Genomic DNA, 14585 nt, shown 5'->3' with positions numbered 1-14585 from the left:
CAAAAAGCAGACATACAAATGGCCAATAAGCACATTACAAACTGCTCAGCCTCATTCTTCATCAAAAGAATGCAAACTGAAACACTGTCATATATCTTTACATACCCACTAGAATAGCTAAAATTAAAAAGACTAATCGTGCCAATGTTGGTGAGGCTCTGAAGCAACCGGAAGTCTCATATTTTGTTGCTGGGAATATATAATGGAACGACCTCTTTGGGGAAAGATCTGGAAGTTTCTTATAAAACTAAATGTAAACCTCCCGTATAATAAAGCAATTTCAGGTGTTGGTACTTATCCAAAAGAAATGAAAATAAATGTTCACAAAAAGACTTAGATAAGAATATTCATAACAGTTTTATCCACAATATCTAAAAACAAGTAGCTTCCCATTTATTCATCAATAAGAAAATGGATAAACAACCTACTGTATTCATGCAGTGGAATACTGCAGTGATTAAAAAGGAGAACAGACTACTGACGTATATAGCAACACAGATGAATCCAAAACCAGAATGCTTAGTCAAAGAACCTCACACAAAAAATACAGAGTGCGTGAACTTGCATGAAGTTCTAGAACAGGCAAATTTAATCAATGGTAGGACAAAAGTTATGACAACTGTTGCCTCTGGGAGGATGTGGACAGGGATTGATGAGGAAGGTACATGCAGGAACCTTCTGGCATGCTGGCAATGTTCTTTGTGTACCTTGACACGGGGTATGTATTATGTGTTTACATTTGTCACAACTCAGCTAGGTTACATGTAAGATTTGTGCATTTTATTGGATGCAAGTTTATGTCAAAAGAGAAACAAATTAAAACAGATATTGAATCCTCCTTAATGAGATGCATACTGAGGCGTTAGGGCATGTGTATAGATCTGTGCAGTTGGAACTTGTCAAAAATGTAAGATATTTTGATGGAAGGATAGAGTGGTGGGTCGATGGACGGTTATGTGGCAAGTGCTGTAAAATGTTAGTGCTGGAAGCTAGATGGTGGATGCACTTACTATAAATTTCTTTCAGTGTTGCAATCAATATGTTTGAACTTTTTCATGTTAAAAATAATTAAAGAGCCTGCCAAGAATTAGGTCTCGATCTTAGTCTTTCAAGGTCCCATTGACATGGCTGTTTCTTTGGTGCTTGCGGCAAATAATCTTGTCTTCCAGCGCAGAAACCTTGAAAGTACAATTCTCTGTTGGAGTTGACATCACTCCATCCCTCAAAGAGATACAAAGTTTAAACAGATGGACTTCTGGGGGCTTGTGCTTTTATTGACATACTTGTGTTACATTAATGGAAACGTCTTATTTCTGTTTCTGGAAGAGTCCTTTTAAACTCTGCTCCCTGCTCTCTCTTCTGTGCAGGAATCTTCCTGCCATCCTGGACTGGGTGAAAACCCAGAAGCCCGGAGCCATGGGTGTCAACATCATCACATCGGACTTCGTGGACCTTGTGGACTTTGCCACTACTGTCATTGAATTGAACGACCTCCTACAGGAGGATAGAGCTTTGGCTAAATGCTGATTTGATTTTTTTTTTTTTAAATTTATTTAACTTAATGTTGACTTTGTTGATCCAGGCCAGAGTTCTGAAGGGTTTCCTGTTAGGATGGTCCCTGGGCAGTGATGGGGAAGTAGGAGGAGGAGGGTGTTTTCCCTTCTTCATAGGGCCATTTGGATTAAACTACAGAGATTTTAATTGCATTTTTCCCAAATGAGACTAAAACTTAAGTCCAAGGGAAGAAGCATATCTCATGTGATCAAGGTCAAGGTCTCCCCAGTGGCTCATGATGTTGGATGTAATATGGAAATGGAGTCTCCAGGTTCCATTGAGTGTCCCGTAATTGGCCCAGTTTCCTGTTTTCTTCCAGGATGTTGTATTTGAGCCTGTGAGGAGATGAATCAGAAAGGCATCCTTAGTCAAAGTAATGGCTCATTGCAGGTGTGGATGGCCCTATGGGGTGGCCCTAACATCAACCCGAGGCTTTGAGGGGAAAAAGGGCCAAGCACCAGCTCTCTCTGGCATGTTGAATGTCACCACTTCTTCCCTGAGAGAGTAAGACTTCTTTATCACCAGGCTGTACCAGCCATAATCTGTTCTTCCATAGCTTATGCTTGGGAACTGGTCACCTTCATTCTTTAGATAAACAATACGTACTGCCTTTGGTATCAGAAATGTGTTTCCCAGTTTTAAAACATTGATCCCTTTCTATTTCTATTGGCCCCTTTTTAAAAGTGAAAGGAACAGTGGTGGAAGATCCTTTCAGTGTGGGGCCCAACAGGAGATAGACATGCATGTTTGCTGCACGCCCGATTTCTTTGGTTTAAATCTGTAGCTTTCCCCAAAATGGCTGCCAGGTAAACTCCTGCATCATTTTGGCAAAGTCCTTTTTGAAGAGTGGGATCTTCAAGCCAGATCTTGGAATCGCATTTCCTTGTCATCTGCCTAGGACTCGGTCTGTGCTGTGAGACACAACGCTAATGGAAGGCGCCTTGTCTGTGACACCGGGGAGGCAGACACAGGAAGCATGGGAAAGTGCAATGGATTTAATGAGGAAGCTCCAAGTGGGTTGGGAGCTGTTCTGTAACTCCTTGAAAACAAGACTACCTCGGGGACATTTAGGATGACTTGTGGGTCATCAAGTGAGAAATACCCAGTGTGGGAACTTTTCCAGTTTGTGTCTTGATTGTTCTCCTTTTTGCAGGTTGTTCTGAGCCTGCTAATCACCACTGCATGAGGGCTTTGAAACTCAAGGGGGGATTTTTTTTTTTTTTAATTGGTAAGAGGTACTTATCTATAAAGAGTCCTCTTGTGTTTTATTTATTTATTTATTTATCCACTTATTTATTTATAGATTAAGTATCTTCAGTGCTTCTCACCTCAAGAGCACTCACAAAGGAGCTTCCCGAACTCTTTTCACCCAGGCCCGATGCCGCCCTGATCTTTCTCCCTTCAATAGGACCGTGCATTTCAGCACTGTGAGTGACCTCTGACTCAGCTACAGATATTCCCAGCTCCCCCAGTCATGCTGGGACAGTGTTCATGCGTGGGTGTGGTCCAGACTTGAGAAGCCACTGCCAGGCCACGCACTGGGTCAGAAGATACAATGGGTCATGAAGAACTCTCAGTTCTTGAGGAAGACTCTCCAGTAGAAGGTTGAAAAGGAAGGAGCTGGAAAGAAAACTGGGCATGGAGTGTGTACATACTGAGGCTCCTCAGGACTGTCTGAGGATCCGTAAGGAAATGTCAGCATCTGGATTCTTAAGAAGGAAAAATAAACGTGGAATCCTGGATGGATGTGTGTATGTGTGAAGACCGTTAGGCCACCCCCCCCGGGAGCTTCCCATTTCTATTCTTCCATGCTCACAGCTGGATCTTACATGTCTCCTGCAATGGCGGGTATCCGGGGTGAGCTACCAAAAGCACACCCCCAAATCTTGGTCTTCCAGCCTCTACTGTCTGTAAAATAATTTAATCCCTGACCTCCAGCTTCTGCAGTTTGAGGAGGGCCACAACACAAATGCCTCCGGGAAAATCTGGTCTAACTTTTCCTGTTCTTGCATTTGAGCCCCCTCTCCAAAGAGGTTCCTGGGATTGTATCATCAAATTTTGGGGGGCCTTCTCTGGAAAGGGGTAAGAAAGGAAGTGCCCTCACTTTCTCAACTTTTCTTCAATTCTAATATTAAACCCCAGTGACAAGCTCTGAAATTCCTGGCCACCCCTCAGGGTTTTATTTGTGGTCTCATTGTTTCAGTTGGTCTTCTTTTTAACTCTTGGTCAATTGCTAGGGACTAGGTCATTTCCCCTCTTTTAACCCTTTGTTACTTGGCAAAGAGATCAGGAGGCAAGAGGAGAATTATTCTGCTCTGTTTTATTTGAGCCTCAGCTTTGTCCAGGTGCTTGGTGCTACGAGGCCAGGTGTGTTGGCAGGGTGTCTACAGAGGATGCCAGTGACACCCAAGGGCTGCTGACTGTTCAGTGAAATGTTTACTTGATTTTTGTTCCTTTCGTCTTAAGATACATAACCGCACTTCACTTGGGTTGTAACACTGAAGTACACCTCAGTGTTTGCATAGTAAGAGGAAAGACATCAAGCGTGACACAGAAGCACAGAAAATGGTCCCAAGGACGTGTGCATGGAGTCCTACTCTATGTGGCACATGCAGGTGTTCACTCCTTCATACTGTTTTGGGTTGCCAGCCTGGCTTGCATTTTGAAATTCTACACAAGAGTTCTGGGAGATGGGAGGATTATTGGCAGTTCGCCCTTGATAAACACCTTGACTTGGCAGAATCTCTGCTCCAGGAAAAAGTTGTTTGATATAATGCAAAGGATATATGCATTCTGCTCTTGGACATGAGGCCAAGAAGAAGACTCAGTGACGGGACAGAGGGAGAGGAGACTTTAGTTCTATGACTCATTCTACAACTGCCAACAATAAAAATGGTTGACCCAACCGCATCATTCACTCTCACGAGATCAAACAAGCCTACCATACTTTCTCAGAATTAACTTCAAGATCAACGAAAAAGCTACTTGATTGAGCCAAAGAGGGCTTTAGTTTCATAGGATTTGGGGCCATAGTTATTCTGAAATGTAGGCCATAGTGATTCTGAAATGGTAACTCCAAATGGTTTTTCATGAACTCCCTAGACCATTTGCCACATTTCCATGGCTTTGTGGCAAAGGGGACAATCACAGGTTTCAGTTAGATTGGAGCAATGTTTAAAGGGTTGAACTTGGAGCCTATTAGAGATACCACTGCGGTTTCATGGGCAGAAAAGATATCCTTAGGGTTGGAGAGAGAAGTCAAGATGGAATTGATGGAAGGGAATGATAAATTATTGAGGATTAATTTTTAAATTATTGACAGACCTAAGGGTGTCATGCCCCACCAAAAATGATATATATGCTGTATTAGACTCTCCAGTAATTTATTTTCCTTAACACTGAGACCAGACCCCTGAATTCTTGGAAATAGTTGAGCCACAGTCCAAACCCAGGATTTTTATATAGACTCAAAAGCACAAGATCTGAGCCCAGGTCATGACCAAGGTTAAGAATCCTGGCTCTCCTTTCATGACCTCATATTCACATCACAAAGGTTATGTTTCTGTTCAAGAAGACAATGAAGTGGAGCCTTCTAGAATTAAATGCAGTTTTATGGTGTGTCAGGATTTTCTGTTTCTGTTTTTCTGAATCCTGCCATAAGAAAGTGCTCCCCAAAGAGACATCATTACAACCTGGCGAGAAAGCTTAGTGCTAAGCTAAAGGTGGAGAAACAGAAGAAATTACGACGGAAATGAAACGATTTCTTTTCGTGGACGCAGTAGGGCTACACAAATTCAGGCCGTCTTACAGAATGAATTCATGGCCCAGTTGAAGTTTTTGGAATGTTCTTTATTGGCTAACTGCAGATTTTTATTGTTAGGTTCTGGGAAATGGAACAGCCTAATGAGTGGGGCACAGGCATGAGACTTCTCTCTCGTGGCTGAGCAAGTAAGCAACCCTGTGCTAAATCCACCTCGGTTCCTTAGTCTGCAATAAAGATGTTTTCGGGTACCTTAGTGATGTTCTGAAAACCTTGGTCAACTAGCTCCCCAAAATGTCAGGTCCCTTAGGATTAAATTAAATGCCTTATACTCAGGGAGCGAGGTGTGCAGTTATGGTAATTCTTCCTCGTGTGGCGTGTGTGAAGAAATGCTTTTTGGGTTCATTTCTCAAAAGTGTGGTCTAGGACGACAGCTGGTGCAACACTGGCTCCGTAGTGATCCATATAGTGAGATGAATAGAGCTGAATGAAATCTGCTGACACACTTGAGTTCCCAAGAGGGGGCTTTCCCAAATGCATGCTAAGCAGTCATGTTATGCCAAAAGGAAGTGCACAGAAATTGATCACGTCAAATGTCCATACAAACAGGAAGTTTGTTCTGTGTGGCATAGAGCATGGTTGTCCCTCTCAATTCCACTAACTTTGCAGTAGTCCTCGGCCCTCGGCCTCAGACTGCTTCCTAGTGTTTGCCATCATGGCTTTGTCACTCAGAAATGTTGCCTTGGGACACACAGGAGTGAATTGATTAGGTGATAAGTGATTTAGCTGGAAACTTCACCCTAACTCCAAATGGTAATGAACAGCTCTTTACTCTCCCAAGAGACTTACTATCTTCTTACCTTCTGGCTTCCCCAGCTTCCTAGGAGAAATAGTGACACGAAAGGTACTATATTGCTGAACTGGCCCTTAACCTGGAAGAATACAGTACAAAATGCTATTGGTGGTGTTGAAATAGCACAGTCTTAAATGCTCAGAAAATATTCTAAGATAACTCTTTCTATCCTGCAGTGGATACCGTGTTCTGGTCTTTTCTCCAACGACACTTATTCTTAGTACTTTTCAAACTCCTTTCTAAGCCACATAGTTTGGATAAAATATTTTTCTTCTCTTTGCTGGGAATCCAATCCCACAATCTTGAGATAACCTCAATAGTCTAGAGGCATTTTCCTTCTCATTCCTTCTGATCTGCACAGAATACCACTCTCTCCTCTCCTCTTGGCCATCCTTGATCATCTGCTGATTACTGTTAATAACAGAATACCGGTGAAATTCATCCAAATAGACACACACATTCAATGAGGCCCAAGCCCACTCCTGTCACAGTGGTTTTTATTGCTCCTTACTGGTCCCAAATGCGTAATTCTGACCCCGACACACACATGTGTGCGTGCATGCACGCGTGCGCGCGCACACACACACACACATACACAATCTGGTTGGGGCCCAGAACTCGGGGCCAATACTTCATTCAAATCGCAGGGGCATGCTCACAAGCTTGGAGCCCAATGAGAAGCACAGCACTTTGAAGTCAGATAGGCCTTCCGTTGCTTTGTATATTTGCAGTTTAACATATGTTATTGCTTTATAGCACTAGTAACACTTCAGTCATGAATCTGTAGTATCAACATGATAAATCTTAGAACATATTCTAGGCACGGCGGTACCTTGCTGCTATTATACTTACTAGTTTGCACCCCTGTGTTAATAAGCGTCACATACAGACTGTGTGGGCAGTGTTTGTATTGTGTATATGCCAACTGTTATACTTAACCTCGCCGATCAGCAATTAGAAAATACAGAGGTTGTCATAGTGAAAATAAGTCTTGGTCAATTCAGATATGATATGTGAATCTGATAAATACTCTGTTAGATATTCTGTTTGTCCTCTATGCTTGTTTTATATTACAGTGCATGCTGTTTGCTAAGTTAAGTAACAAAAAGTAATAAAATCAGAATAGTAAATTGTACCAATTTTAAGGTTAGAGTTAAGTTTGGTACTTAACTTATATGCTTCTTGGTACTCTGAAATGTATTTTGTGGCTTAATTATCTTATTCACACACGTTTCACTTGGCTTCTTCCCTCCGAGGAAGTAATTGTTCAAATATATCTCTCCTTCTTTCTTGTAACCTGGATTATTCTGCTTAATTCAACCTAAAACATTGTAAAGCCAGATTACCTCATTTTAACTGTGAAAAAACAATTTAATAGGTATGATGACATTATGTCTTTTCTTGTATTTTATTTGAACGACCTAAATAGGCTTAAACCTAATAATAAATATAAAGCTTTAGCAGGCATGTTTCCTTGTTTCTCTGTACGTTTTATTGTTGGCCCACTTCTGATCTTTTTTTTTTTTTAAAGGTTATAGACCCAGTGTCAATCCAATATCTTAGTATACGACTTTGGATGAAGACATATTGGAATCAGCTGACCACACCTGCAGTCCCCAAGATGAGCCGTGCACGAAATGTGCACCCAATCTTGTCACCCATCCTTTTCTATGCTTTGCCCTCAGCACTTCAACCATTTCTGCTAGGCTTGGGCCAGGTCCTGCATCCATATTCTCACCTGACCACCATGGTGAGCCCTTGTTACTCTGAGTGATTGCCAAGCACCGAGATAAAACAATGCAGAGATTAGAGTGGGCGTCCAATCTGTTGGCAAGGAAGATTCCAATATTTTCTTCATTCCTAATTCTTTTTAGTAGAATGCCTGAGCCCACTTAATTTCAGTGACTTTCTCTTTTTGCCCTATGCCCTGCAAAAATAACGGGCTCTGGTGAAACACCTGTGTATGAATTTAGCAGAGATGAAGTTAATTCTAAGTAATCATTCATTTCACATAGTTGAATGTTACAGCAGCAAATTAGGGACGATTCTATTTCTGTTCAAGTTAACCTAGCAATCGAAGAACACATCATAGATTTTTCACCTGTACTTTTAGTCATGGTTAGTAAATCTACCATATGGTCTTTTTTTTAATTTTTTTTTTATTTTTGAGACAGAGCATGAATGGGGGAGGGTCAGAGAGAGGGAGACACAGAATCCGAAGCAGGCTCCAGGCTCTGAGCTGTCAGCACAGAGCCCGACATGGGGCTCGAACTCAGGGACCGTGAGATCATGACCTGAGCCGAAGTCGGACGCTTAACCGACTGAGCCACCCAGGCACTCCTACCATATGGTCTTCTGATGGGCTTTCATAAGCACTGCTTTCAGTCATCCCCATTGGCTTTTAGTAGAAAATGGCATGATGGAGATAGGTCTGAGTCCCAACATCCACATGATGTATTTGCAAAGACTACTGCCTCAATTTCTGAACACACACTTGGGTTGAAACATTGCCTCTGTGAAAATGGAGCGCGTATATTATGTACAAATTAATTTTTCATATTACAACTAGCTTATGAACATTCTATTGAGTACAGGAGCTGGGGCAACAGGCATTTCAGAGACGCATAGCCCTGTGTTTCTATCCCGGCTCTATCACATCCCGACTGTATAACTCTAAACAAAACTAACATCTCTAAATATACAGGATATAGGACTACTAATACCTGCTCTGATGGGTTTTTGAGAAGTCTACATAAGACACTATACAGAAAACATTTCCGCACAGAGCCTGGCACACAATAAACTCTCAAGAGTAGTTAGTATTAGGGGTGGTGACTTTGCACCCACCCCCTCCAAAGAGTACCTGGCACAATCCCTTCAACATGGTTGACTACTAACTCTTGTGTTTATTGCTAATGACTTAGCAGGAGCTAATTAATAAGAAGGAAAGCAGATAAATTCAGAGAGTGAAAGAGAAAGTTGCACAATCACTGGACTATCTGTGCACTGCTCTGAGAGTGAGTAGGGTTCCCACCACTGGTGGTGTGCCAGATGATGTGAGGGGGACAATGGCCATAGCTTTGAATAGAATTTATATCATCAATCCCTTAATCATCCTGATTAGTGGAGAGGAAAGTCTCAGCTTAGTGACGAAAACTCTCTAACCCTTGTTTTTCTAGCAAAAACAACAACCCCAAAAAGGCCAGTAATATCCAGCTAACATTTAATATAATTTTGTGTGCATTTTCTTTCTTTTATGGTTACCTTCTCTCTATGGCAAGTGATACTGGGTTTTTCAACAGTGATATAAAATTTCCTTAAGTTTTTAAAAAAAATTCCACTGTGAAGCTATGGGAATGGCCTTTGTTTATGATCCTTTCCAGGCTGAAAACCACCATAGTTGATTCCACTGCACGCTTTTGTCAAGAATTGGGTTTGGCCATGCTCTTTCAAACATCCTTAACTAAGTAAATAAGTATATAAACAGACTGCTATTTGATCTAGAAAACCACCTCTTCTTTCATAAGGAGACTCTCAATGTCTCCTGTAGAAGTCTGTGCCCAGTCCATGCCCTCTCTCCGTGCCATCCAGTGTGGCAGGAGAAAGGTGCCCGAGTCACTTAGTCCTACGGATGGCTGCGCTGGAGATACGTGCAATGCAGAGACCAGACCCTGCTTCTTTGACTTGGAAAGTGAGTCCTCTTCTGTGAATCCCTGAGGTTAGAATGCCTGAATGCTCTGGATTTTTGTTGTTGTTTTTTTTTTTTTCTCCCCAAAGGAATTCTTGATCAGCAGTATGTTTTTTTGTTTATCCCTCTGCAAATCTGCTCACTGTGACTGAAGGATTGTTATTATCTTTAAGACTTGAAACCTTTCATTCTCAGAGAGGGTAGAAGGTTGCAAGGGAGGAACAGTGTCCAAAGCCCATGTGCCTCAAACCTCACCCCGGATGGCCTGGGCAAGTGCCAGTTAAACAAAAGTGCTAGTCAGACCAGGGTGTTTGCACAGCTGGGCAGTGTTTTTGGAAAGCATGGGTGGGGAAAGGGGACACAGAATTGTCAGCCTCTGTCCAGTAGCATCATGCAACTGAGAGAAGCCTTAGGCAAGCAGATGGCTTTAATCTAAGGGGCCTGGTGTCTAAAGAATGGGACTTATCCTGTGGAGAAAGGCCCTAAGAAGCAGAGCTCTTATTGCAAAAGAAGGCCACCGAAAGCTATTCTTTGTTTAACCTCTCTGCTTTGTGGCCTAAAGACTTTCCTGCTTTGACGCTTAATGGGTGTTTGCTCAATCTGGGCCCGGGAGTCTCATTTGTAGGCCTCCATGAAGTATAAATGGATCTGGAAGAAGACATTAGACTGCCTTTTGCAAAAGCTCCCCCCTTCCCTAACAACCTTGCAGGTTTAGAACTAACCTGCCACACGTCAGAGGGTTCAGTGGTCTATTTCATTGGTGCCAGAATGCCCTGACATGACATACAAAATTTTGGAACTGGAGCGCCTGGGTGGTTCAGTCAGTTGAGTGTCCTACTCTTGATTTCAGCTGAGGTCATGATCTCACAGTCATGGGATTGGGCCCCACATTGGGTTCCACGCGGGGCATGGAGCCTGCTTGGGATTCTCTCTCTCTCTCTCTCTCTCTCTCTCTCTCATCTCTATCTCTTTCTCTCTCCCCACGCACCCCTGCCCCTCTTCCCCCTCTGCTCTCTCTCTCTCTTTCTCAAAAAAGTAAAAAATAATTTGAAACTATGAACTATGAGCACACCTTTCTAATAGAGAATCCATAGCTCTCATCAGACTCTCAAAGGAATCTATGATTCTAAGAAATTTACATACCACTGTCTTTCAAATATTTGTGAGAATTAACTATCATTTCAAGGTTGTTAAGCAAGCAAAGATGGCTGACATAGGCTAGCTCTAGAAGATTTTGGTCTTTCCTATTTAAAAAATGAACTAAATTAAGACTCATATGAATTTGTTGATTATGGATGCTCTCTTTCAAGAGGTAAGGTTGGATAAAAGAAGATAAAAAGGAACAGACTAAGCAAGTCCAAAAGACCCTAAAGAATGAGAGTCAGATGGGCTCTAGCAAGAGAGGGCAGCGGGAGATGGAAGAAACCAGGCACAGGAGCAGATATGGAGGCATGGCTGGGTATCCCACACGAGTCCAAACAACACATTTCAGAAGGAGGTGGACAGATTGGAGCCTTTTCAGAGAAAGGCAGCTAGGAGGGCGAAGGGTCTAGAAGTGGTGTCACATGAGAACTGGGGATGTTGTGTTTAGAAAAGACTGAGAAAGGGGAGCCTGGGTGGCTCAATCGGTTAAGCATCTGACTCTTGATGTCAGCTCAGGTGATAATCTCACAATTCGAGAGTTCCAGCCCCACACTTGGGATTCATTCTCTCTACCTCTCTGAGCCTCCCTTGCTCTCTCTCTCATAATAAATAAACAAAATTACAAAAAATAAACTAAAAAATACCAAGAGAAACATGATGGGGATATCTTCAATTATTTTTGAATTGTTGTATGACTGAGATATTAGAATCTTATGAATTTAATTTTTTTTAATTTTTTTAAGTTTACCTATTTTTGAGAGAGAGAGAAAGAGAACACAAGTGAGGGAGAGACAGAGAGAAAGAGGGAAACACAGGACCTGAAACAGGCTCTAGGCTCCATGCTGTCAGCACAGAGCCTGATGTGGGGCTCGAAACCACGAACCATGAGATCATGACCTGAGCCACAGTTGGACGCTTAACCGAGAATCTCATGAATTTAGACGTAAAGGGGACCAAAGAACATTTGTCCAGGTGCTAATATTACAAGAGAGAAAACTAAAAGCCAGAGATAAATGACTGGTCTAAGGTAGTGCCTGGAACTGGTCTCTGAGTCTCCTCCCAGGGTCCTTCCCCATCATTTGCAACTGCCCCCCTGAGTGCCTGATGTTCAAAAAAGAACTAGAGCCATGAGTTGCCGTTTCGAGAAGGTAGAGCTCACCATCAGGCAGAATATTTCTGGCTCTCCCAGTTTTCTATTGCTGCTATAAGTCATCACAAGCTGAGTGGCTTACAGCAACACAATACAAATGTATTACCTTTCAAGTCTACAGTCAGAAGTCTAAAATGGGCCAGCAGGACAGTGTTCTTTCTGGAGGTTCTAGAGGAAAACTCATTTCCTTGCCTTTTCAGCTTCTAAAAGCCACCTTCTTTGGCCAGGGGCCCTTCCTGACTTCTTCAAAGCCAGTAGCGTGGCATCTTCAATCTCTCTCTGACTCCACTCCTGTCACCACGTCTCCTTTGATCCTAGCATCTTCTGAGGCCCCCCTGTGATATACTGGGCCCACATGGACAACCCAAGATAACCAATCTCCATCTCCAAATTCTTAACTTGATCCATCTACAGAGTCCCTTTTACCATGAAAGGTGAGATATTCACAGGTTCTAAGAATTCAGACATAGACATCTTTGGGGCCTCTTCAGTCTACCACAGAATACTATGGAAAGTGTATGGACATTGGACATTGGTACTGGTTTTAGAATAGTGAGTTCGAATCCTGATTTAAGCACCTACTCCTTGCATGACTATTACCCCTTTGAGCTTCTGTTCCCTCATCTATAAAATAGGAATAAAATTTCAAGGTTCAAGTAAGTGGCAGCCATATTTGCTCAAGGAATTTCCAAATGATTCTCACCAGACAGGAATTCAATAGAACAAATTCTATTAAATGAGAGATTTGTTAAAATGACCTTGAAATTGCATTCTGAGATTGCTACAGGAAAAAGAGGTGAAATAAAAGGTATTTTTCTCCCATATATACCTGTCTACTTCACAGATCCTGTAGAAAGGTCACTGCTTTTCTGGATAGTCAATAGCTAACAAATCTGCTTTCTTCCCCTGCAGTGCTGCTATCTGATTCTGTCATCCAGATCGCTGGTTGGGCTTGAGCAGGACTGAGAGCCTGGACTGGTCTGTAGTGATTGGCCAGACCAGGCAGCTGAAACCAGCACAGGTTCCCTCCTTCACATCTGTCAACATACCTGCTTGCAAGCAAGTTGCAGCTCGTGACCACTGTCCGCAGGGGCCAGTGAAAGCGGGAAAGGAAATGGAGGGGAACACCTTGATTTTGTGCTTGAGAAAAAGTGAAATCCTGTGTTGATGCTTCTTACCATCGTCCCAAACTCTTTGGCCAGGATTGGAACAGTTGTGGGACACCACTGCTGAGTCAGGAAGGAAGTTGAGAGAAGAGTCCAGATTCCAAAAGCAGCAATCAAGGTAGGCGATCTGTCTGGTCATGGGCCTTTCTCTCAAGATCACAAAACAGGCATTTTGCCCAGCCTTGTAGCCAGAGCGTCTCTGATGATGGTCTACTGAAGGAGATGTGTTAGTTGTGGGTGCATGCTGAGAGAATTCAATCATTCGTCCACCAACGTGTTCTGCAAAGTGGGTTGTATTTTTCTTCCATCTTCTTTCCCTTTTGAAAATTGTTGTGTTTCCTCTACATATTTCAAAGGTTTAGAAAGTTTTCTATCTTTCGTCATAAAAATTGTATTTGTGATTTCATGAAATTCTTCCATTAGTTATGACTCTTCAAACATGGTTTTGTTCCAGATTTTGCTGGCATAAGTTCTTTCCACTTTCAAGATATACCAGGACAGTTTGCATTATAAATCTGAGGAACACACTGTCTATGCAAAAAGCTTTCCAACTCGAGTGATAGGATTTCCCAGAAAGCCATGTGCATTATTCGGCTCTGGAACCTAAGGAGTTAAAAGTCTTCAAATTGCTGGAGCAGAATCAAGTCTGTTTACCTAAGCTTATCACCCAGGCTGGCCAGGTCAATCATTTACTGATGAAAGGCTGTTTCCTAACTTTGACAGAAGACCGCTAAAGCCCATGCCTATCTCTATAGAAGAGACACAAGGCAATGTAGAAGATAACTGTTCTCTGCAGTGATAGCTGACCAGAGACATTTTTATCCTACACAGAGTAGTAAATGCCACGGGCTCCTTCCTAGCTCAACAATAAATGAACACGAACGAGACTCATGAACAAACTGAATACCTGATGTCACCTCAGGCATAAGAGCTTGTGATTTTGAAGAAGCTTCCCTTACTTCTGGAGGTTTAGAGAGAAAAAATTGACTATAGAACAAGTTAGCGAGTGATTCTTGAGGGGGGATAAGATTATTAAGTAATCACCAAAAAACATGGAATTTTTCTTTCAAGTCTACACATTCCAAAAATATGTTATTTTAAATAAACATTTAGATCTGAATACAACCCCTCCAGAAATGTTGTCATATTGTTACCCATATACTTGTCAGGTCTGTGCAATGGTTCCTAGCTCTTCCACTTTTAGAAGTATGGTGAAAGAGAAGCCCTATTTTTCTGAACTCCCTTTAGGAGAGGGATCGGGCAATTTATTC

General features: G+C 42.3%; 1 protein-coding gene and 1 long non-coding RNA gene across 5 annotated transcripts in view; one reads left to right on the top strand and one right to left on the bottom strand.

The window, feature by feature from the left end:
* The window catches only part of PLCXD2 (phosphatidylinositol specific phospholipase C X domain containing 2), a 49636-nt gene extending 42002 nt beyond the window's left edge, over positions 1-7634 (top strand). Inside the window, exon 5 of the mRNA XM_047099422.1 lies at positions 1368-7634. Within this exon, the coding sequence (XP_046955378.1) occupies positions 1368-1527 (160 nt within the window). The 3' untranslated portion in view covers positions 1528-7634. The remainder of the gene's footprint in view (positions 1-1367) is intronic.
* The window catches only part of LOC124526431 (uncharacterized), a 41994-nt gene that overhangs the window by 20398 nt on the left and 7011 nt on the right, over positions 1-14585 (bottom strand). The window lies entirely within an intron of this gene.

This window comes from Lynx rufus, unplaced genomic scaffold (genome assembly GCF_022079265.1).
Source record: "Lynx rufus isolate CCGP_SWC_20201006 ecotype Redwood Valley unplaced genomic scaffold, mLynRuf1.p SCAF_5, whole genome shotgun sequence".
Classification (NCBI taxonomy): domain Eukaryota; kingdom Metazoa; phylum Chordata; class Mammalia; order Carnivora; family Felidae; genus Lynx; species Lynx rufus.
This window is presented reverse-complemented; position numbering and strand designations above follow the sequence as displayed.